The sequence below is a fragment of the Halictus rubicundus genome, chromosome 15, assembly GCF_050948215.1.
Source record: "Halictus rubicundus isolate RS-2024b chromosome 15, iyHalRubi1_principal, whole genome shotgun sequence".
Taxonomy (NCBI): domain Eukaryota; kingdom Metazoa; phylum Arthropoda; class Insecta; order Hymenoptera; family Halictidae; genus Halictus; species Halictus rubicundus.
Genome location: NC_135163.1, coordinates 6691366 through 6715165, shown reverse-complemented (window position 1 = coordinate 6715165; position 23800 = coordinate 6691366). Strand labels below are relative to the sequence as shown.

At 42.8% G+C, this 23800-nt stretch overlaps 1 protein-coding gene across 5 annotated transcripts in view; it reads left to right on the top strand.

Moving 5' to 3' along the window:
• Positions 1–23800, top strand: part of Calx (sodium/calcium exchanger 3) — a 160851-nt gene that overhangs the window by 74403 nt on the left and 62648 nt on the right. For 3 of the 5 annotated variants that reach the window (XM_076800577.1, XM_076800576.1, XM_076800580.1), the window contains exon 4: positions 12966–13181. In XM_076800577.1, coding sequence (XP_076656692.1) covers positions 12966–13181 — 216 coding nt within the window. The remainder of the gene's footprint in view (positions 1–12965; positions 13182–23800) is intronic. The other 2 variants (XM_076800579.1, XM_076800578.1) reach the window with 2 other exon arrangements.

The following is a 23800-nucleotide window of genomic DNA, read 5'->3' as shown; positions in this document are numbered from 1 at the left end:
CGTCGAACTCTCCCGTAATTCATTTCTGCGAATAGAAATCTACTTCACCGTGGTTCGCGTTTCTGATTGATTTCTGAAGGAAATTGAATGCGCTTTATGTTCCTGGTTTATTTCAGAAGAAAATAAAACTTATCTGAAATTCCTCGTTCGCGTTAGAGGCGAATAAAATTTCTTTTATGTTTCCTATTAATTTACCAAATGGAATGCACTTTATGTTCCCGATTCATTTTCGACGAAAAGAGAATTTGCTTTATGTCCCTTGTTCGCGTTAGGGGCGAGCGGGATTTAATTAATGCTTCTGACTCATTTCTGCGAGAAATAGTACGTGCTTTATGTTCTTATATTCACTTCAGAACAAAATAGAATTTATTTAACGTTCCTCGTTCAAGTCAGAGGCGTGTAAAATTTATTTTATCGTCGCAATTCATTTCTGAGAAAAATAGAATCTGCTTTATGTTTCTGTTTTATTTCAGAAGAAATTAGAATTTATGTAATATTCCTAATTCAAGTTAGAGGCGAATAAAATTTTGAAAAATAAAAGTTTTGTGCTTGGTAGGTTTAATATTGATACTGGTGACATTTCTCGGGGTGTCAGCCGAACAATGAACGCGTTAAATCGACGACCCTGCGTCGCTTGTCGAAACAGCGTGCGCTTAGGGTTGGTTTATAACGAGCACACCGACAAAATCGTCGATATATCAGGGAAAATGGCGGTCGTAATCTCGGCTACGGTGAAAACGAGAGCCTACTCGATGAAACCTTGGGACCAAAAACGGTCTTTTTCCCGTGGTATAGCGAGCCTAGGAGTCCCTCGAGCCGCACGTTCGATTAGCAACCGAAGGTAGGGGGAATCATGGTCGTTGTTACCTGCGAGAAGGGACGAGGCAGCGCTCGGATACAAGAGGGTAACAAATAGAAGCGTTTCTGGGTCGCGTTGAGGGTTGATGTTAGGCTGTTAGCATTTCTAACGCGATTATACGCGTCACGACTGCTTTGTGCATGTAACGACGATTGTATAGCGTGCTTCACTATGCGAATGCCTCTTCCTCTCTCTCTCTCTCTCTCTCTTCATCCTCCGCTCTTGAAACCGCGAATCACAGTCCAACACGATCCATTGTGGCGAACGTTTTGTGCAGATGTTGCATTCGATTCAAGAGAACCGCAATTTCCCTTCAAACCTCGGGGCGAATTTTTCTTCTCTTTGGTTCGAAACCGGAAATGCACAAGTTTCCCCTTAGTGGACAAAAGAACTTTTCTAGGCAATGGTAAAACAAAAATACGATTTCATCAATTTTATAGAATTTTTCGGATTCAGTAGTTAAAGTCTTAAAGATACCAAACATTGCAGTTTGTATATTTTGCTGCTAAAACCGATTTCAGTAGTACAAGTCAACCATATCTGCATTGTTTCATTACATAAAGTTACCTTGAGTTTTCTTACCAATTTATTATAATATTTGGACTTCTATTTTAAAATAATTTACGTTCCCCTGAATTGTGAAGCAGTTTGGATATTTTCCCATCGATTTGCAATATTAAATATTCTGAAGTTCCCTTGACGATTATCTCGAGTATTTTTCGAGGGGTACAGATTGGTTTTCTAATGCATACTAACTAGGTATTGATTATACCGTTCGGTAATGACCAGTAGGAGCCCCCGAACTCTCGGATCGTCTATATGAAAATTTTTGATTAATACCAAGTTCTAAAGCGATCCCTGAAGTGGGACCCGCGTGTTACGGACACCTAGTATAATCTAATAACGTGCCACTGGGAGGATAACTTTGACCCTAACCCTAATACTTAATGACTCAGCGTGCCCAGGGTACCAATTTGGACCCTCAGCTCCCCCGGAAGCTTTCGCCTGGTGAGTAATGGTGTTGAGAGTGACGGCGCAGGGAAAAGTTATTCTGTTAATTGCATTAACGATTCCGAGGGCGGGTCATTACAGAACACCTGACATATTAAGTTCGTAGAATAATAAATTATCAGACGATTCCACCTTCTTATAATCACTGTGCCGACAGCTTTCGTCTAGTTCAATAATTCAACGAGCACAAAGAATATTAAAACAATATTAATAGCTGCTTTCGACATTCTGAATTTTGTAATAAACAATTCATATCACAGGCAACAATCAATCGTGTACTACATTTTAACAGTAGACACAGTAAGTCTGCTCGTAAAAGCAATTTCAGTAGTACAAGTCAACGATACCTGCAACAAGTATTTTAATAATGAAGTTACCTTAGTTCTGCGAAATATTTTCTACTAATTGCTCGACAGTTAACACGTTAATCGACGATAATGGACCCACCAAACAGCCTTGCATTATATTTTAATAAAATCCCGACAATAAGTCTGCTCATAAAAGCAATTTCAGTAGTACAAGTCAACGATACCTGCAGCACATATTTTATTAACGAAGTTACCTGGACTCTACGAAATATTTTCCACTAATTTCTCAACGATCAACGTTATCAATCGACCATAATCACTCCACAGACACACACTGCGTTCAAATGAAAAACTGACACAAACTCCAAGACTCGCAGTTAGACTCGATTTCAGTGATACAGATCAACGAAATCAGGGCCGGGTATAAATTCAACGGTCCTCGAGGCGGAAGATCGATCGGACGACAGATAGATTGCTACAACAGAGAGGTCCGAAATCGAAGGAAATCGATTAGCGATCGAGACGGAGATTTATCGCCTTCGAAAGCACCTCAGGGAAAATTCGCCGCGAGGCTGAGCTCTCTTTGGAAGAGCCTTTTGTGAATACGCACGGTTTCCTCGCGCGGCCCTTTGAGGCGTTTAAAGGGTTACCGTATTAGCCGGCCTTTGAACGGCCCTGCGCCTAAGTGGCTTACGAGATTTAACGCGAAATTCAGAGACTGATCTTTCTATTTAGGCAAGCCCTTCGGTGCCTTCAGGCAAGAGATCGCGGGCTTTGAAGCCGCCGCCCCGTGCCATCCTCTTCGCGATCTATACCGGGCAAACTTTTATTTCCGCCTAGTATGGTCCTGGTTTTCGGCTGGGCTCGGCCAAACTCGACTTTTCACCAGGTTTCCTGGAAAAATTCTCGGTTCACCCTCTCAGGCCCAAATACAAAGCACAAGGGATGCACAATTGGTTGGTGGGATTTAAAACAGTGCAAAAATTCAATGCATTGATTAAAAACATTGGGTAGGTGAGATTTAAAATAGCGTAAAAATTAAATGCATTAACCCTTAGCACTCGAATGGTGACTGTAAGGCACCACTAAAAATTGCTGTATCGTTATTCGAAATATTTTTTAAATTCTAAAGTTTGTTTGTATTTAATAAACTAAAAATTGCACCATTTTCGTATATATAACATGAAAAATATATATATAGAAGGGAAATATTCTAGGTCGGAAGAAATGTTTCGGTTTTGGGGTTAAAATAGCTTCGAGTGCAAAGGGGGTTAATGATAAACATGATTAGGTGAGATTTAAGAAAGCGTGAGAATGAAATGCAACGAATGAAGACAATTTCCATTTCGAAGATGCCCGGTCGACCGATTATCAATTAATCTCCGCAAATTCGAGTACACCAGTTTCCGAGGCAAAACAAAGAGAGCACACAGAGTGTGTCTAGACGCGGAAACGAGTCATGCGATCTCCTCTCGTTGTATCGGCTCGCAATCATTTGTCCGTCGGTCGCAATTTAATTTCACCGTGGATGCACCTGCACTTTGGTGCATCCGGTTTTGTCCCCGGCACACGGTATCGATCGGTCGCAATAAAACCGGACACACAAAATCGGCCGTACTCCGTCTCCCCAGGAATTCGGTCGCGTCGGTGCCATCGGGAAAAAGGGGCCGATTTCACGGAACTATAATTAACTGTAATTACAGTCGGCCGCGTAGGGATCGCTCGTTTTCGAACGCGAAAACCGCACCGCGTCGATGATTCCCTGTAAATGGGACGATTCGGGGCGGAGGGAGAGAATAGGGGGCGGAGACGGGGGTTGAAACTGAGCCGTCGGGGGGAAAATGAAAAACGCCGACGATTCATTCGAACTGATTGCGTTGCTTCACGCTAATTACGCAGCGCGATTTTCGTGGGTTTATGAGTCCCGGAATGGGGACCCCGGTCGTTTCGCTGTGTCGCTTGACGTTGCGATGTTAATTAACCGTTGCTCGGCTGTTTTAGCGAGCTTGTTGCGCGCTGGGAATTGCGCAGTGCTCGGGTACAGTCTAAGATAATTTTTTGAGGCTCCACTGGGGTGTAATTATTGAGAGAATGATAATTAGAGTGAGAAGATTCCGGGGGGACTCTGTGCTATGGAAGATTGGGGATGTTTGAGGTCACGTTGTTTCGTGAAAAATTATCGGAGGATGATCTACCTAGTTTCATTTTAAAGTGTGAAACCTCTACTTTCAGATGTCTCAAGTGTCTTTTTCTTCTAAGATAAATTTTCCAATTAGAAATAAGCAGAAAGGCCGAAGATCGATTTTACACGAAAAATTACAAATTCGAATGCCTGTATTAGAAAAATTTTTTCCCGCGGTCGGGATTGCAACGGGTACGAAGATTGAAGTGTCCTCTTTGCAACGAGCTCTTAAAATTTGACGTACGATTTTTGGTTTTCGTCCTATGGCATTTTGAATGAGAGCAGGTTGAGCATTCATTCGATTCCGAAAGTTCGTCTCGGAGAAGATTAACAATTTTCTCCCGCGGTGAGCAATCAAAAATCGTCACGAACACGAAGACTGAAGTCTGCTCTACAAGCTCGGGAAACTATACCGAGGATAGCCTGACAGCGTCGCGCCCCGAACGAAGAAAGTAGGCTGCTCTTTTCGGTGCACAGATTCGATTTGGATTCGCGTTATTGCGCACGGGGGAGGGAAATGCCACGGGTCCTGGCGATGATCGATAGAGAGATAGAGGTTGTCGGGTTTGCCGGGAAGGCCGGGAATGGTCGTCCATGAAAAGAGCCACCGGGCCTCCGCACAAAGCCGGTGAGAAAATGCCAAGCGTCGCGCTCGTCGCGGGACCTCTCTTCTCCGAGGACGTGCACGTGTCGCCTAACCGCGCGTCCAATCTGTCAGAAGCCCTTAATAAACCATCCTCTTTCGATAACGAACCACGCTCAATAAGAATCGACCCCGTCACCCTCCTCGCCGCGCGTTACACGTCAAAGCGGTTAATTAAACGGCAGCAACAAATTGCTCCGACGAACGTGCAAGTAATTCAAACTTTCTGAATATGTCTCCCATTGACGAATGAAGTGGGTAGATCAATGTTTCGGGGCTCGTGGCGAAGAGGAGAATCTTGATTAAATCCTGAGAAAATTGTTTAATCTATTTTTCATCGGCAATCGCGGGACAAAAATTGTTAAACCGCGAAAAGACCTCCGACAGTATAAGATCAAATTTTAATTTTTATTCCATGGTAATTTCTTATTCAATTTTTAGTTTATAATCGCGGGAAAAAATTGTTAAACCGCGAAAAGACCTCCGGCAGTATAAAATCAAATTTTAATGTTTAAATCCATGGTAATTTCTTATTCAATTTTTAGGTTATAATCGCGGGAAAAAATTGTTAAACCGCGAAAAGATCTCCGACAGTATAAGATCAAATTTTAATTTTTGTTCCATGGTAATTTCTTATTCAATTTTTAGTTTACAGTCGCGGGAAAGAATTGGAGATCACTCGCAAATCCCAGAGAGAGCAAGGGACAAGTTATTGGATCGATTCGGTGCAGCAACCCCTGATCGATCAAAGAAATGAAACGGGGATTTATGAACAAGTCAACCCCCCCCCCTCTCTCTCTCTCTCTCTCTCTCTCGCTCTCTCAAATGCAGTCGAAAGTAGAAAAGTTTCGGTGTAGTTTCGCGAAGCAAGACGGAATCCTCGAGAAGCAATATTGAGGGTGGCGAGCATTTTTACGGGGAAACAGGGAAAACACTCGCGGGGACACGGTATGAAAAGCAATTGAATCGGAGCGAACGCGAAGGCGAAGGCGGACCCAGGACCCGGGGATCCGTGATATATCGGATTTTCCGGGGGAAGAGGTTTTTCCGTGGACGATACGTGCTTGCCACGGGGATAAGAAGCTTTCCGCGGGCGAGACGGCACCGGGTAACACGAGCAGAGTCGAAAGTCGGTGCAAACAGACCGATATCTCACCTGACGACGATGCATCTTTCACGTGGCTGCTGCTGCCGCCGGTCCAGAGAGAGGAAACGTGCCCCGAGGACGCTTTTCGAAGAGGCCTTGGCTCTTCTGCACCATCGAGCCCCGAGCTCGCCTTCCCCCGTGTCTGAAAAATTTAGAAAATTATCGTTTTTACGCCCCCTTTTAGCGCCTCGCCCTCAGCTCGCTTGAAGAGCTTTTTTTAAAACGAATTGCCACTGAGAATTTCTTCGTGAATTTTGTAAAACGAGCGCCTTCAGCTCGGAAGCTCGCGGTTAAAATTTCGTTTTATGCGAGTTCTGATATTCTAGACTAGTTACACTGACTGGCGCGGCACTTTTTAATGGATAATTATTGAGATTGGAGCGATTCTTTTATAGGGAATTGCTAGAAAGCAATTAGGAATTGCCAAAGAGGTTTACCAGCATGTTCGTGACATTTTTCCGATTACAACGAGTCCAAACACGACATCTTTCGCGCCACATTTGCTCGTTTAAATCACGATTTTGTAGAAAGCTCAGTACCACTGATTTCAGTTCGCATAATCGAGGTTCTACTAAATCGTGGATTAAACGAGCACGCATGCTCCGAACTGTGCCGTGTTTGGACTCGTTTTAATCAGAAAATTGCCGCGAGTATGCTGGTAACAATTTCATAGCAAAAATCGTTAGAAAGAAAGATTTTGTTATTAATTTAGTAGCTATTTTTATCGTTAATGTTTTATTTTCACGGTTCAGTGGTATTTTACAAGGGAGTACGGTCTGTATCGACTGTGAAAATCAGCAGAGTGAATAGTAAGATATTCGGAGATGAAATGGTAAAACCTCGATTATCCGAACCGATGCGATTCGATTTTGAAAGTGATCGAAATTGTGCCGTGTTTGGGCTCATTTTACTCGGAAAAGAGTCACGAATATGTTGGTAGACTTTAAAAATAAATATTTGGCGGACCACCCAGTATCTTGAAGTATTTCAATCGTCGTTTTCGCGAAAGATGAATTGCCTAGGGTTCAGGACGATTTGAAATGGCGACGAACTGTTTGTAAATGATTAGCGAATTACGTGCAAAGATCGTTCGTAATTCTGAGTGTCTGCAGACGATAGATTCAAGATCCCAGTGAGTTGAGTCGCGTCTCCTCGAGCTCCTGAAGGTTCTCGAGTTTTCGCGAGAGATCCCGGAGCTCTTCTGCTTTCGCAGTAAATATGTTCTTCATTATCTAGCCGCGATTCTCGGACGGCAGAGGGCCGAGTGGGAAGAAAACCAACGAAAATTAATGGCTAGGAGAGAGAGAGAGAGAGAGAGAGAGAGAAGTTGGAGAGGCTGGAACAGCCGAGTCTGATGGTATTTAATGAAATTAGTGTATAAAGATGTTTGAACAAATGCTGGGCAAATTGGACCGGTCTAATGAAGATGGAATTAATGTTCCTGGATGGAGAACGAGACGAACGGTCGGAATTAGAGCTAGCTGCGGAATCGGTGTAAAATCATGTTTGCATAGACGCGAAGTGAGCATAGCATAGTCCGAGATCAATTCAGTTGCCGTGTGTGGAATAAAAGTACTATTTCTCGTTAGTCTAGTAAATATTTCATGCAAACTTACAATTCTAGAAATTGTTCCAAACAAGTTGCAGGTGTAGTTCAGACCTAATTTATAATTCATGGGAACAAATAGTTATTTTCATGGAGATAGCTAAACGAAGCAAGACTCACATTAAACATTTTTGTCGGTATTAAAGTTTCTTGTACTCCAAAATTTGCTCACTATTCAATTTTCTTGTGTTCAGAACTTTTCTTGTAATCGTTACATTTTCTCATATTCAAAATTTTTACGGAAAACTTTTACTCGGCCGAACTGGCATAAAAATGTATAAAAATTGTCTACTAAGGCACAGAGGGAAGCGAATAACTTATTGGGCACAGTGCACGAGAGCGACTTTCGCGAGCAACATGAGAAAAATGGCGCCCGTGGCTCGCAAGCGATAATTCTTCGCGGTCGGGAGGAGGGGATCAGAAACAGGGAAGAGGACGCTTCGTTCCCGGTGTAAGCGGTTTATGGGAAAATCGATAGGAAGTATGCGAGTCTCCCGGGGGATAATTCGCGTGGACCGGTGTTATGTTTCCGCTGATGCGATTCCTCGAGCAGTGACTCACAAGTTTCCGTGGTCTAGTCTCTTTCCTCTCTCTCGCTCTCTCTCTCTCTCTCTAGGAACATGTCCTCCGCATTGTTATTCCCATCGATCATCTGATCCAGCGATTTCGACGGGACCCTTCGCTGCTCTTTCCCTGTTGTCTCGTCATCTAACGCGACACGGTAGTTAACGACACGCGCTGCCATCCCGTTGACGTTCCAGAACAGGTCCATCGATTTCCTGCCAGTCACAGCGTTCTTTCCGTACGAGAAATTCAATTCCCTGGAACCCCGGTGCTTTTACAATGGTTACCCCTTGCTCGACTGTGGCCGGGTCCTTCGGGACCCTGGGGAGCAGTGTACGTTTCACGTGTTTCGATTCGTTTGATGGCGAACGAGGTTTGTTTGTTCAAAGGGGAGAACTGTACCGGAGTGAATCATTTTGATTGTCCGAGGATCAGGTTATACATGTTGTTTTGTTTTTGTTGTTTAAAGGTTTCCAAAAATTGTGGAAAAATCGTGAAATGCTGCTGCTAGTCTGTGGCACGTTTTGGAATTTTTTCAGAATTTTCTGGCGAACATCCTATTTGCGATAAATAAATAATGGGAGTAGAAGGGCCCACAGTCCGAAAAACGTAACGTTGATGCCTTCATTAGATATCGCTTTAATATTCAATGGCTTGCAAAAATTCTGAAAAAATTAAGGAACGTTGCTGCCATTGTGGGTCGCATTAGAGAATTTTTTCAGAATTTTTGATTGAAACTTCTTGTGGTAATAAATAAATAATGGGAGTAGTGTCGCGTGTAAATTTGGGAATCGATTGGAAAATGCACCCTCGGTATTCATCGTTGTGATTTCAGTATTGAATGGCTCGGAAAAATTCTGAAAAAATTATGGAACGTTGCTGCTATTGTAAATCGCATTAGAGAATTTTTTCGGAATTTTTGATTGAAACTTCTTATGGTAATAAATAAATAATGGGAGTAGTGTCGCGTGTACATTTGGGAATCGATTGGAAAATGCACCCTCGGTATTCATCGTTGTGATTTCAGTATTAAATGGCTCGGAAAAATTTTGAAAAAATTATGGAACGTTGCTGCCATTGTGAGTCGCATTAGAGAATTTTTTCCGAATTTTTTATTGAGACCCCTTATCGTGATAAATAAATAAACGGGTATAAAGTCGCATATAAATGTAAGATTCGAATGGAGAACGTGACTTCGGTATTTATATTGGCCACAGATCGTTCTGTGTAGGATCTAAAAGCATCCGACCTTGGATTAAACGGGAGGATGGCTCTTGATCCTTCTTGAAGGGACGATTATATTTATCGTCCCAAGGACACGACCTCCGATGCGTCAATATTAGAGAACACATGAAATATTCCGACTCGTTCAACGGAACGAGCAGAACTCGTCGCGGAGTTGCTGCTCGATTTAAAGCTTCCACGGTTTGTCGCGAACGAGATAGTCTCTTTTAATCCAACCTAATCCATCATACATATCTACCCGAAGACCTGGAGCGTATTATCGCCCCGCGGTACGCTCTTTTTCCGAGCCCGTCCTTGATTCTCGGCCCATTGAAGCTCGGTGTTTGCAACTTTATCGTGTGCAGTTTTTATGCAGCTGTGACACTGTTGTGCAGTTTTCCGAAACTTATTCGATCATCGACTCGACAGTAAACACCTTCAGTTGTCGCTTTATCAATCTTGAATTTTCAATCTTCGGTGCTTTAATTCTCAATCTTCGATTTTTCAGCCTTCAATTCTCAATCTTCGATTTCTCAGCCTTCAATTCTCAATCTTCGATTTTTCAGCCTTCAATTCTCAATCTTCGATTTCTCAGCCTTCAATTCTCAATCTTCGATTTTTCAGCCTTCAATTCTCAATCTTCGATTTTTCAGCCTTCAATTCTCAATCTTCGATTTTTCAGTTTTAATTAAAAATCTGTAGACTTCATACTTTTATACCGTGATGTTCATTTCAATTTTCGATTGTCAAACTTCACTTCTAAATTTTTAATTTGGAAATTTGCAATTTTTAATCACCAGTTTCCAGAATTTCGCTTTTCGAGAAAGAAAGGAAACCGAGACGGATGCTCGTCGATTTCGCACAGCGTTTTTTCTCGATTCGCGAGCGACAACGCCTCGGAAAAGTTACCGCGCTCGTAAACGTTTCGGCTTCGAGAGGGCCCGGAGCCGTCGATATTGCTCGACACGCGATACAGAAAAGTATTCTCGCGGTGAATCGCCGTCAAATGGATAAACGGAGGACGCACGAAACTCCGCGCGGTCTGAATACACCCTTACTCTCGATCGATGCTGGCTAAAAAATCGATTTCCAAGTCTGTGTAACAGTTTCCGCTCTGTACCGCTTCTACCCGCTCGGCTACTGCTGCGAAGAAACCATCTTTTATGGCTGAAATAAGAACAAGCTGCAGTAGACGCGATCGCAGCTTGCAGAAAGCCAATTTTCTAATTTTAAAAGTAATTATCACAGGTGGGTTGAAGCTTGTAAATTTGCAACCACATTTTATCTGATTTTATCCTTATTTTAAACCATTTGTATGCTACTGTTTACAAAATCTTACACGATAATAATCTACTTTCGACCATTTTGCAACTTCGCTGAAAGATTGTTTGTGCTAAGAGCGCCTAAGCTTGCGCGATCCTTGCTTAGAAGACTGTTAAACGAAGAATCGGATGAACCGGTCTAAAACTGACAGGAACAATGGCAAAGTCGACTGCATCGCTTGGCATTCGCACATCGCGGCCAGCAGTGAAAAACGGGGGGAAGTAGAGGGAAGCATAAATTAATTAGAAAACGAACGAGAGCGAATGAAATACCGAGTAAAAGTTCACCGAGTAAAGCGCCGTTACGAAATTGAACGCAGCATGGGATAGTAAATCCTGGCAAGTAGCAGTTGAAACAATGTAGCAGGAAAAACCCCCCTGGTAAGCACCGGTGTGTATACCCACTCTCCGGTTTCATCGGTAAAATTGCTGCAGTCCTAACCTACTACGATTGTGTGTGTGTGTGTGTGTGTGTGTGTGTGTGTGTGCCTCCCAACTATGCATATACGTGAGCAAAGCCACTTCCCTGCAAAGGGAATACCACTGCAGTGGTAATAGCCGGTGTATGGTCAGACGTCGGCGCACGGAATTAGCATAAACGTTCGGCGGCACGTTACACGGGTATAATGCATAAACGGGATCGATGCCCGGTCGTATTATCCGGATCGTGACATTGATTGATCCATCGCCTTTAGGTGGCAGTTTCGCTGGTTTGCAAGCATTAAAATATTTACGACGAATTTTAAACCTCGATCCAATTCTTTGATTTTCAACCTTTTCTCTTCTGATTTCTAATTTTTCATTTTCTGTTCTCCATAGTTTATTTCCTATTGATCCACCAGTCTCGATTTTCAGTTTCCAGTTTGTTACTCCTCAATTTTTAAATTACAATTTACGCTTCAATTTTCAGCTTCTTATCTTCAATTTGCAATTCTTCTGAATTTTTAATCTTTCATCAGTTTTTAATCTTCGGTCGGTATTTGCCGCTCCTCAATTTTTAAACTCCAATCCACTCTTCATTATCAATTTTTCATCCTGAATTTTAAAGTCTCGATTGTTAGCATTCCGTTCTCAATTTTTAATTTTCCATTCTCGGTTGTCGATTTTGAATCTTTAGTTTTTACTCGTTAGTGGAATATTCTGAGTAAAATGTTTTTTTACATGTCTTGATTTCCGAAATAATTTTAGTAATTTTTCACTGCCGAGAAACTCCCCTAGCTCGTATTGGACGTTTAAACCATTATTATCGAACAGAGTAGGTGATTCTACGTGAAAAGATAAGTCGAAAGTGTGCAATACATTTTTTTGACAAGATGTTTCGTTTACGAGATATTCGAGTTTGAAAATTGATCGACCAGTGTCTGACTATAGCCGGTCATTTCTACTTAAAACAGTAACGTGCCAGCCTAACTTTCATGCTCGATTATCTCATAAACGGAGTCTTGTAGAAAAAAATGTTGCTCCACAGTTTTCATTCATCTTTCCATGTAGAATCAGAATTTCTCTGTTTTATCACAATTTCGCAAACATTTTATGCACCTTTTTGCAAAATAACGACCCAAAACTTGCAAAAGAAAAATTTTGATAACTCCAAATCCGATATAATTTTCTTTTCAATTCAATAACAATGTACATAAAATTCACGAACCTATGGCACAAAATTGAATGTTCGTACTCGTATCCCTGAAGAAATGTACCTAAGTACACTCAATGCAAATTATATAACGCAATCTCACACTTCTTTCTGCTACTCTCAGTGTACCCCATCACAAAATACACAATATAGCTACACTTCCAATGTAAAAATTGATTGTTTCAATGTATAGTCGTCAATTAATAATGTCTAATAATTTAATATTACTTTACACTATATACATATTAATATCATATACATAGAGTAATATTAAAATGTACCAATATATAATTATATATTTGTATATGTAACAGTTTAATATAATTTGATATATTAAGGATTTAATCACCCACTGTAAATAGAATGTTGATGCCAACGGTGCATAAACAATTTCCCTCGTCAGCGTTTTGACCATACACCGTCCCCAGCACCACACCGAAGAACGAAAAATCTATCGATTTGTCAGTAAGGTCTGCCCGTTTGTTCTCAGCCGAGGCAGGGATCGCAGTCGCGGCGGAAATGAAGCAACCGGAAGAGAGGACCGCCGAAGAAAAGATGGCGTTGCTGGGAAAGCCGAAGCTGGGCGAGGTGTCCCGGGGGCAGATCAGGATCAAAGAGTCGAAAGAGTTCAAGAACACCGTGGACAAGCTGGTCCAAAGGGCGAACGCCTCGATACTGCTCGGTGAGTACACTCTCTCTTCTTCCTCTCCTCCCTTCCACCCTTCGAGTCCCCACTTTGATCAGGCTTCTCAGCAGATCTTCCGGAGGAATCGCTCCTCGCGTTCTCTCCCTCTCTCTCTCTCTCGACGACTTCTCTTAAACAGCCACTTTGCAATCCTCTCACGCACTCGCCTCGCAGAGGGCCCTTCTTCCGTTTGCAACTTCCCTGCCCCAGAAAATTCCCGGATCACCCTCTTCCTCTTTGATAATACGCCTCGGAATGGCCTCGACTTTCTCATATTAAAACTCGCTCGTTCAAACGAACGATTATTTCAAATTGGTCGAAAAGTCCCGAGCTTTTCTTCGGATGTCAGGATCAGTCGGCTAGATAAGGTGTAAAACTGCTAAATTAAAAATCACCATTGAAATTTCGAAGAAAAGAGTAAAGATCTCGATTTGTAACTTTTCGTGCCTAGAATGAAAATTTAAAATCCGTCTTCCGTCGATCTATAAGTGAATTGCAAGCATGCATGAAGTCTCATAAAAATCGATTAAGGTTGCTCATAAGGTCCAGCCATAGGTAATTAAAAATGGCAAAAATTCGAACTATTTTAAGCTATAGTTTTGTGCATGCATACACTTGGATCTACAGAAGGCATATTTTAAATATTCCTTACAGATAAAAAAATTAACAATCGCGACCTTCACTCTTTTCTCCGCCACCATAGGATGATTTCGAAAATTCCTTGTACAAGCTGGAGCACGTCAAATCCGTGCTATCAAAAAATGACAAAGTCGACCGAACGACTCGCCAGGCGCATAAGCAGAACTGTAACCCCGCTCGTAAAACGCCGGCTGACTGCGAGATAAAAGCGGCAGGATGCGGCACGATGTTTAAACGCGACCGGGCTGCTTCATTTGAATATAAATTCAAATTCAAATTTGATCCTTCGCTAAATCCTTCCGTATTAGATGTAGACGCGCGAGAATCCTCCTCTGAATGGAGGACGGCGGAACGGAAAGGAATCAAGGCGATTCCTCGTTGGAAATATTGAGTGAGAAGAGAGAGAGAGAGAGAGAGAGAGAGAGAGAGATATGGTGTTGCGTTGCCGGAACTCGGTCTCGTCGATGAAAGAATCCCGGACGAGCTCGTTACGCGACAGCACGTCGCAAATTCGATTACCCGCTCGTAATTGAAGAACGACGCTCGTGCCAGGCCGAGCACAAGGTCTGCGGGACGCGTGGACTCGAATTAAAGCCTGTCACCGACTTGCCTGTACTGCAAATCGACCGGCATCCCATCGGCACCGATCTTTCCTCATCCGTTCGACTGCCTCTTACCAAGCTGCCAAGCTTAAAATTAATTTTTCTTATTATTGGTTTTTCCTCACTGAAAAACTGACCATCGTAATCGACTCGTCGTGCTGATTAAAATGACTCCAAACACGGCATAGTTACGATCATAATTACTCCAGTGACAAGCGAAGTTAGGAATTCGTCGTACCTCTACCGTATATGTCCGAAACTTTGAAAGCTTGTTACGCGGGTAATTATGATCGTAATCATATCGTGTTTGGGGTCATTTTAATCAGAAAAACGAGACGAATACGATGGTAAAAGTTGCATTGATGAAAAACCAATTTCAACTGCCAGCGTAAGTGTTCATTTATGGGACAGATCGCCGTACACGCAAGTCCGTGCAACTTAGGTTCGCGAAGGCAAAATAACTGGAAGAACTGGCTCGACTCCTGTTTCCCGAGCATGCAGATGCGACTCGAAGATCTCGTTTGGTCGCTCGAGCATAAATTCGGCCGTGAATGGGGCCTGATTAAAGCGAGACACTCGTGGAAACCACTGACCTAGTCGCGTTTTCCGCCGTAGAGCCGAGCAAACGGAAACGCGCTCGCTGAAAAACAATTAGAAAGGGAAAAAGTCGGGCTTTGTGCGGGACCGTGTCTGTTCCAACCGGTCTTCCGCGTTTCCTCTTCCGCGGATTGTTGCGGCCGAGGAGGATAATCTCTATTTGAACGCATCGTGTTGCCTCTTCTCTTCTGACGAGAGAGAGAGAGAGAGAGAGAGAGAAAGTCTCTTTTTAGTTTGTCTCTCTTCAGCCCGATTCTTTGTCGAAAGAAGTCGACGGACGTCCGACCACCGTCGACTCATTCCACTCGGAGCCTCGCAATCAAATCTTCGTTTAAATTTCAATTCAAACTCCCGGCAGAATGTAAACTAATTACACATTAGTGGATTGAAGGTGGGCAGCCGCGCCTTTGTAAATTACAACGGAGGGAATCTCCTCCGTTTTGCGCGGAGAAAGTAAACTAGCTGACTTCTATTCAATAACAATAAGTCAATAACGATAGCTTTTCTCAGATTGGATTTTGGAAAAATTTTGGAAAGATTGCGATTAGTTGGAATTTCAAAGAATATACTAATGGTTGTATTTTACAACTTTCTTATGTGGGCATATGTTGAATATGTTCAGAATACGTTTCAAAATTTATTTCGAGGAGCAGTAGAAGATTTTACGTTAAAAAATGAGTCGAGAATGTGGAGTACAATTTTTTTCTACGTGACTTTATTCACGAGATAAATTTAAAAGTATGTCAAGCTCCAACATTTTTCAGTAGGATCGCTTTACAGTCCTTTAGCTTGTACAGGGAATTTCAAAAATTATTTTGAAGAGCAGCAGAAGATTCTATGTATAAAAATGAGTCGAAAATGTAAAATACAGTTTTCTGGTAGAATACTTTATTCTTGAGATATTCGAGTTTGAAAATTAGTCGAGCGCCACCAGCGTCTGACCAAAACTGACCAATACTACTTACCGCGGTAATGCTTAATCTTTAAAATTAATTATCTCGAAAACGGAGTCCTGTACGAAAAACTATTATTCCACATTTTCAACCAATTTTCTTACATAGAATCAGAATTTCCGTACTCCCTTTTTTAAAAAATATTTTGCGCACCTTTTCCATGGATTCCATGATAGAAACCCTCGAAAACTTGCAAAATGCAACTTTTAACGAATCCAACCGTTATCATTTTATTTTCATTTCAGCAATGGAAATAAAATGGCTGAACCGATGGTACGCAAGATAAAAATGTTAATTTTTTCCTTTTTTTTTCCATACCTAAAAGAATACACCTAATTACACTCGATGTAAATTTCCATACACAGTCTGAAACTTTCCAACGCGCCACTGTGTGCTCGCAGCGCAAAATAAAATTCTACAAAAATTTCCAAACACGAGAGCAACATATTCGGATGATAAGTCAGAAAAATTCGAAATTGTCGCTGAATCTTAATGAAATTATTTTTTTTTTTAGCACACACACACACGTCTTGCTAGATATTACGTTTCGCGTCTTATTACTACCTATTGCATTTCGCGTCGCCGCCAGGCGCGTTTCGCATAACAAATTCATAACAATGCACGCGCGTGGCATGTAACAGCGGCTCGGAAAAGTTACACGCGATTATGTAAATACATGCCGCGCCGTATCCAGTGAATTTGTTAGAATACATTAACGTAACCGAAGCGTAAAAGCTTCGCTCCGCATTTCTATTAATATTTCCGTGTGCCGCGACAGCGTCGCGGCGGCTGGAGAAATTAACTCTTCTATGTTACAGCGTTACAACGTTACAATGTTACGTTGTTACAGCGTGCGCCGGGAAACGCAAACTCGTTTAGGGAGCCGTAACGAGTGGCTATTACATCGGTAGACTCGAAACTCGGTCACGATGTCGAGCGCGATTCCGGTCACGAAATTGGACTGTAGCTCGATTAACACGGCTCGCCGCGACGGTCACCCGTGACCGGCACTTGACAACTTCTTAAATACAGAAATTCATTACGTCAGACACAAAATATAATTAATTAAATTGCGGATTTTATGCATTTATGGGAAATTCGAGTCACGAAGGAAAAATACATGGATAAAGGGTCCAGCCGGATTAAGTACCCTTCAGCCGATTTTGACCGGAAATGGCACATTTGATAGCGTACCAAGGAACAACCCTTTCTACCAAGTTCCAACCCTATTCCTCGCCTGTAAGGGTAGTTACGGGGAGCAAAGAGAAATCCAGTTTATACCCCATTTTGCCCATTAAATCGCATCGAAAAATTCTTTAAAAAAATCTGACACATCTACCACATCGATCCACATATTCGAGAATTTTTTCCGATTTTTTAGTTGCAAACTCTGGTCGTAAAAAATGAAAAACCAGCAAAAATTCGAAGAAACACGCGTTGAAGATTAAGAGCAGCCACCGTGGAAATTAATTTATTGATAAGGTGTTTTCAATTACACTATCTTCAATTTTTCACATTTTTAGGGTGCGTCATAGTAAAAAAAATGAAAACCAATTTTTTCGAGTATATTATTGAGTCGAGGTGCCTTCCGCCTCGGAAGTCAACAAAACGATTCAACTCGAACGAATTTCAACAGTCAAAAATTCCCCCGGTACTATCAGAACTTCGTTAGCGGAGGATTAAATTAACGAGGCACTGCAGGTACACCAGCCCACTTGGCGCAAGTTCGGATGTTGCGATAAAGTCGGATTAAAGAATGTTTCGAGCGAACAAACGAAAAAGCGGGACAGCTCGGCGGACACGGATAAACACGACTTCGACTCCGACGTTAAACAGATTAAAACTCGGTCGAACTAATTTCCGAGAGAGGGAGAGAGAGAGAGGGAGAGAGGGAGAGAGAGAGAGACAGGGAGAAGCACGGATAGTAGGCACGCGGCAAAATAATGCGATAAAGCAGCGTTGATAATTCCGTTTCCGGGGTCGTGCCTTCGGGGACGTCGATGCACCGCTGTTCGGACTTATGTCGACGCCCCTTTGAAGAGTTTCCTCCTCTCCGACGATTTTCCACGATCCCGCGGAAACAAGCTTTTCTCGAAGAAAGCACACGGACAACTTTTAAAAAATATGAGAACACCTCCCTTCGCAAATGTTTTCTCGCCGTGATTGTTCCAAATATCTCTATAGTAGACCGTCCTTTCCTATAAAACAGATCAATCGAACAACAAAATTTTGTTGATTTCAATTATTTTTTTACGGAACTATTACTATCAGATCCGTGACATTTTTCCGATTAAAACGAGCCCAAACACGACACCATTCGGGTTACGTATAACTGTTTAATCCACGATATAGTAGAACCTCGATTATCCGAACCGAATAAGAATTCACCATTATTTGAAAGTTTGAAAATTCAGTCTAATGTGCTACGATATAGAATAATCTCCATCGTACAAATCAGTCAAAATTTACTCTAGAAAATTCATATCCTCGTCAGTTCGGATAATCGAGGCTCCACTAAATCGTGGATTAAACGAGCATAAATGCTCCGAATGGTATCGTGTTTGGACTCATTTCAGTCGGGGGAATGTCAGGAATACGAAGACAAATAAATAGAAATTCTCCTTTTCTTGTGGAAAGCTTGCAACAAAGAAGTGTGATACGTTTTTCGGAGGGCTTGCCAATTAAAGGAATCGCTAAATCTTTCCCGGGGACAAGATCCTATCGCCCCGGCAAGAAATACCGAGCCGCATGCGGGAGAATCTTGCAGGATGTCCTTTCCTCGGCGCGTCTGTGCCCGAACGTCTCGCTTTCTTGCTGCGAAACTCGTTCGCGACGCCTAATCCCATCGCGGATATCCTTTCTCACCTTGCGACGTCTTTTTCTCTTAATTCGCGGGGCAATCCCGTTGCTCGAGCGAGCAGAATTATCGTCTGCCGTGCACCATGCCGTCCCAGGATCAGCTATTTCACTTTGTTCTCACATTTTCGATTCCTCTTCTCAGTTCGAAGTTGAAGTTCGAAGTCTCTTTACAGTTCGTAAGTCTTGCAACAATCTTTCCTCCGACACGCAGAAGTTCATGAAAATTTTCAAATCTTTTTCACGGCCTCCGTATTGTTTTCCGGTGACTTTAGAAGCTCCCTACAGGCTGTGCGGATCCGCTTACTCTGGAGGAAAATTATCTGAATTCTCAGTAGTGAAACTCTTAATTCGACGATACAGGGGAAACTTCGGTTACGATTAATTTAGTTTTCACGAAACCTGTAAGATTTTCATGGGAATTTTCCTGGGAACATTTTTACGTCGGACTCTGAAAGTTTCTCAGACCTCTATCCACGGCTTCCAGAGACGTCGTACAGCCATTCGTTCAACAAACATGGCCGAAACTCGAGTGTCACGGATGAATTAGGAATTTCACAAATTTCAACTTCCAGGAAACTCGCGGCCAAACATTTTACACGGAATAATACAGTTGGCAACGTGTCTAGGGCGATATCAACAGGAATAGCGAAATTCGAGAAGGCCAAAGTTAGGCGACTTTCGACAGCCACTCTCGATCGCTTTTCACTTTCCCGTTGCAGAGAACAGGCAAGACTCCCAGGGAAAACGGTTGATCGAGCGTCGAATCTTCGACGCTGCTATCAGGAACAGTTTCCCAGTTTCAGGAAGGAGCACGCCCACGCGTACAAGATTCCCTGGGATTTACATCCGGATCCTCGATCCTCGGTACCGTTCGCGCGCACGATACGGACACGATGAATCGCGATCGTTAGCGCAGCCCGAAGTTTGCCAGTGCGATTTCCGCGTTGATCTCGACCGAGAGATTTCCGATCTGCTCTCTTTCTCTCTCTCTCTCTCTCTCACTCTCTCACTCTCTGTCTTAAAACGGCGGCTTGTATCGAGCTCGTCGTTAATGCGATTGCAGCTCCCATTGGAGCAACGAAATTTACCAGTAACTGGACCGAGAATCGTTATGCGAATTCAGTGGAACGGGATATTGATGTGTCCCGTCTGGTTCGGAGGAAAATAGTTTCCGAGAATGATTTTCACGATCAAACTGACTTTCTGTTATATTTTGCGCGAAAAGAAATCATTAACAACGGCTCAGTCAATAGCCACATTAACTCCATGACCGAGGAATGAAAATATATCAATTTGATAATATCAATTGACTTTAGTACAATTTTCTTAAGAGAACGATTCAGTTTCGACCAGTGGTTCCTCTTGCACTTTTTATCCGTGCGATGACTAGAATACGATGCAGTACAAAAAAGACTGTTGACCTTGAAACTGTATGTCAAGGTCAAAGATAGAACCTGGCTACAATAGTCGCGAAAATTAATTTCTGTACACCCTGTATGCATACCTTAGAGACGACGTCTAACCAGGACTTTGTTTGAAATCGCTCGGGTCCATAAAATAAATAAACAAAATATTTTTTATCGCTCGCACCTATACAGTGAATTCTCGATATATGTCAACAACACAGGTCTTGTCAGTATCGTTCAGGAGACATGTCCGAGGCCTCTCGAGCTTCGGAGCCCCTCACGGGATCTACCCCGCGGTAGTGGGGATAATTCCGCGACGTTTATCGTCCAGGCCTCGGCGACATATATAGAGAAATCGAGTGTAATCGAGTTCGAGATCGGCGTTCTCCGCCTGTTTCCCAGAACAGCGTGGAAATGAAGCTCCCTGAGGAGGTACCATAGTAGTAGAAGGGGGGGGGGGGGGGAGAAGCAAATTCCCAAAGGGAGACCGGGAATATTCAACAGGATCGAAAGTTTGGCGAAACTCGGGTGAATCGGCTCCTCCGGTTTTGGCAAGAAGTCGGTCTATTACGTCGCCCGGTGGCTTTTGTTCGCCGGCCCGTTTTGCATTTCACGTTTCGGCCCCCGGCTTTTGTGCCGGGAAATCAGCCCCGGTTTTCTCCGGCATCCACGCCTCCATTTTCCCCAACAGTGGAAGCTTCCTCATGGTCCGCGGGACACGCCTTCTTCGCGCCGCTTCGATAAACCTCCGTTTCCCCGTGAATTTTCAGCTCGACGAGTCGAGATAGGCGGTTTTCTTCGAACCTCCTCGGGCTCGGGTACCAAGGACACCGGATGGATACGAAGGATACGAAGGGAACTTTGCTCCGTCTCTCTCTCTCTCTATCTCTCTCTCCGGAGACGAAACCGATCGATATCCTCCTCCGGAGCAGTGTTAACGATAACGGGACAACGGTCGGACAGCCTCGGGATCGATTTATCAAATAGATCCGCGACATCTTCGTTAACGCCGACGTCCCCGTTGTCGGTGTGACTCTTATTTTTATTCTGTCGACTCTGGAGGAAGCATCGAAGCTGCACAAAAGCTTCTTACTCGACGGAAACAATTCTTTGAGAAATTTTCGAATGAATTCTTTGAGAAATTTTCGAATCAATTCTATTTACACAGACTCCGCAATTCCTCCAAGGACTCTAACATTCTTTCCAGTCATCCTAACTGCCTCGTAGTGATCCCAGACCCTCCATCTTCGATCTCCAACCTCCACGAAAAAATTGCAACCATGAGTAACCCTTTCTCTGTCACTGAAACCCGCTTACACGTGCAGGACAATTTTTCACGCCACAAATTTTCATATACCTTAAACACTACAGTGATTTCTCCGTATATGTCGCCAATACCTGGACGATAAACGTCGCGGAATCATCCCTACCGCGGGGGGGGGGGCACGAAACTCGAGAGGGTATGTCTCCTGGACGATACACGTCACTGACATATATCGAGAATTCGCTGTATACCCAACGTAACTGACGTGTAATCAACTCTGGGTGGTGCAGTCGCGAAAGTATGGCGAAAGTTTCACGATTGCACGCGTTCGTAAAACTATTCAACTTCCAAAACTCCCTCTCTCACCCTCTCTAAACTCTCTCTCTCTCTCTCTCTCACTCTCTCTCTCCCTCTCTCTTTCTCTGTTAATTTGTTCCCGGGGCAGAGTTATCTTTCGAGCCGATTTCGTGGGAGAAGCTTCTCGGTAATAAGCGGTTAGGGGATGCTCGAAACGTTCCAGTGGTGCATCAGCGGCCGCTCAACAAGCGCAGTATGAGCACTTGTGCGGAGTAGCTCTTGCTCGATGAAAAGAGTTGAGGGTAGCTCCGGTTTTAGGAGCACAATCGCTCTCCGAACCTTGTTTACGGGGATCTCGAATAAATTTACCTGTATTAAGATCATTATACAAGTAGACACATCGATAGGACGCTGCGTTTCGACGATGCTGTTCGATAACATTCGCTGACCGAGTTTCCCCGAATCGGATTCCCATTCAATTTTACGAATCTCGAAACCCCCCGGTCTATTGTGCTTCGCCGTTTCGTTTCAAGGCATCTGGAAAGAGTTTTCGAGCTCGTATATTATCCTGCGAGCCATAGGATGCATATAAATAGCGGCTCGAACGGCTGTAGTTAAACAGAATTGTATTACAATTTAGATATCGTACTACAAGACCGCGAATCCAGAAAATAGATGACGAATTATTTTTTCGCGAAACTTCTACTGGCAGATTCGTGACATTTTTCCGATTAAAACGAGTCCGAACACGACGCCATTCGGTTCGTGTACGCAACAAAATTTTTCAATAACAAAACTCTTTTGTTCTTAATTATTTCTTTGTGGAACGTCTGCCAAGAAATTCGTGACATTTTTCCGGTTAAAACGAGCCCAAACACGACACAATTCGTATCATGTTTACCCCCAATGAAGACAATGGAGGAGTCAATTAGCGTCGGTTCGCATAATCGAGGTTCTACGGTTTCGTGAATCGCAGAAGTAAATATGGTCGGAATGATGTCGTGTTTGGGCTCGTTTTAATCGGAAAAATGTCAGGAATATGTTGCTACGTGGTATATTAATTTACAAGTGGCAAGATTTAATATATATGGTGTTCGAAAATAGTTCGCGACACAAGAAAATGGGAAAAACCGTATCAATTCTGTACTGTATCGCGAATTTATATGGAAGAGATTGAAATTGGTAAAACACACTCGCCCTCGACGCGCTCGTGTTTCGGGATAAACATCATCTGTCTGGAAATTCGATAGATTCGACGGAATTGAACGGTGAGCCAACCCTTTTCCGACTTCCCGGCATTCAACCTGTCGGTGAGTTTCCCGGCAATCTCGACACGTCCCTTGCCAGCTGGATCAGCCCTGATCCATGCTATGTGACAGAGGATCGAGGGAAGCTTTGTTCCTTGTCAAGATCGGCTAGAATGGAAAGCTGCAGCGGCAAACAAAACTGTTCATACGGTATAAATGAAAAGAGCACGGTACAAAAAGCAGAACAATTCGTTAAACACATCAGCTAAAAAACAAAATAAAATAATCACTGCTACAGTTGTCTTCCATTCTTCAAAGTGGCCCAAACGGAATTTTTCTTAGATCTTAAAAGGATTAGTTTACCATTATAGTTTACAATGAGTAAATAATTTTTTTTTACATTGCCATTGAAGAAAAAGGTGAAGGTCACAATTTTTAAATTTTTAAAAAGAAAGAAATACATTTTCACTTGGGTTCCTATATCTTGCGGTGGCTACGCAATAATTTTTCTTTGCACAAAAATTTGCAGCCTATTTACTTGCAAAGTTCGTTCCTTTCGCGCACTGTTTTTCAGCACAAATGATTCACAATTATCGTTGCAGTTTTAATAGTCTTTGGCTGCAGACGCTTATGCAAATTTCTCAATGTTCGCATCACTACAGCAGCAGACCAAAAAATCGAAAGACCATATTAAAAACTGTGTTAAAAATTGTGTTAAACGTTGTACTAAAAATTGTAATAAAAATTCAAAG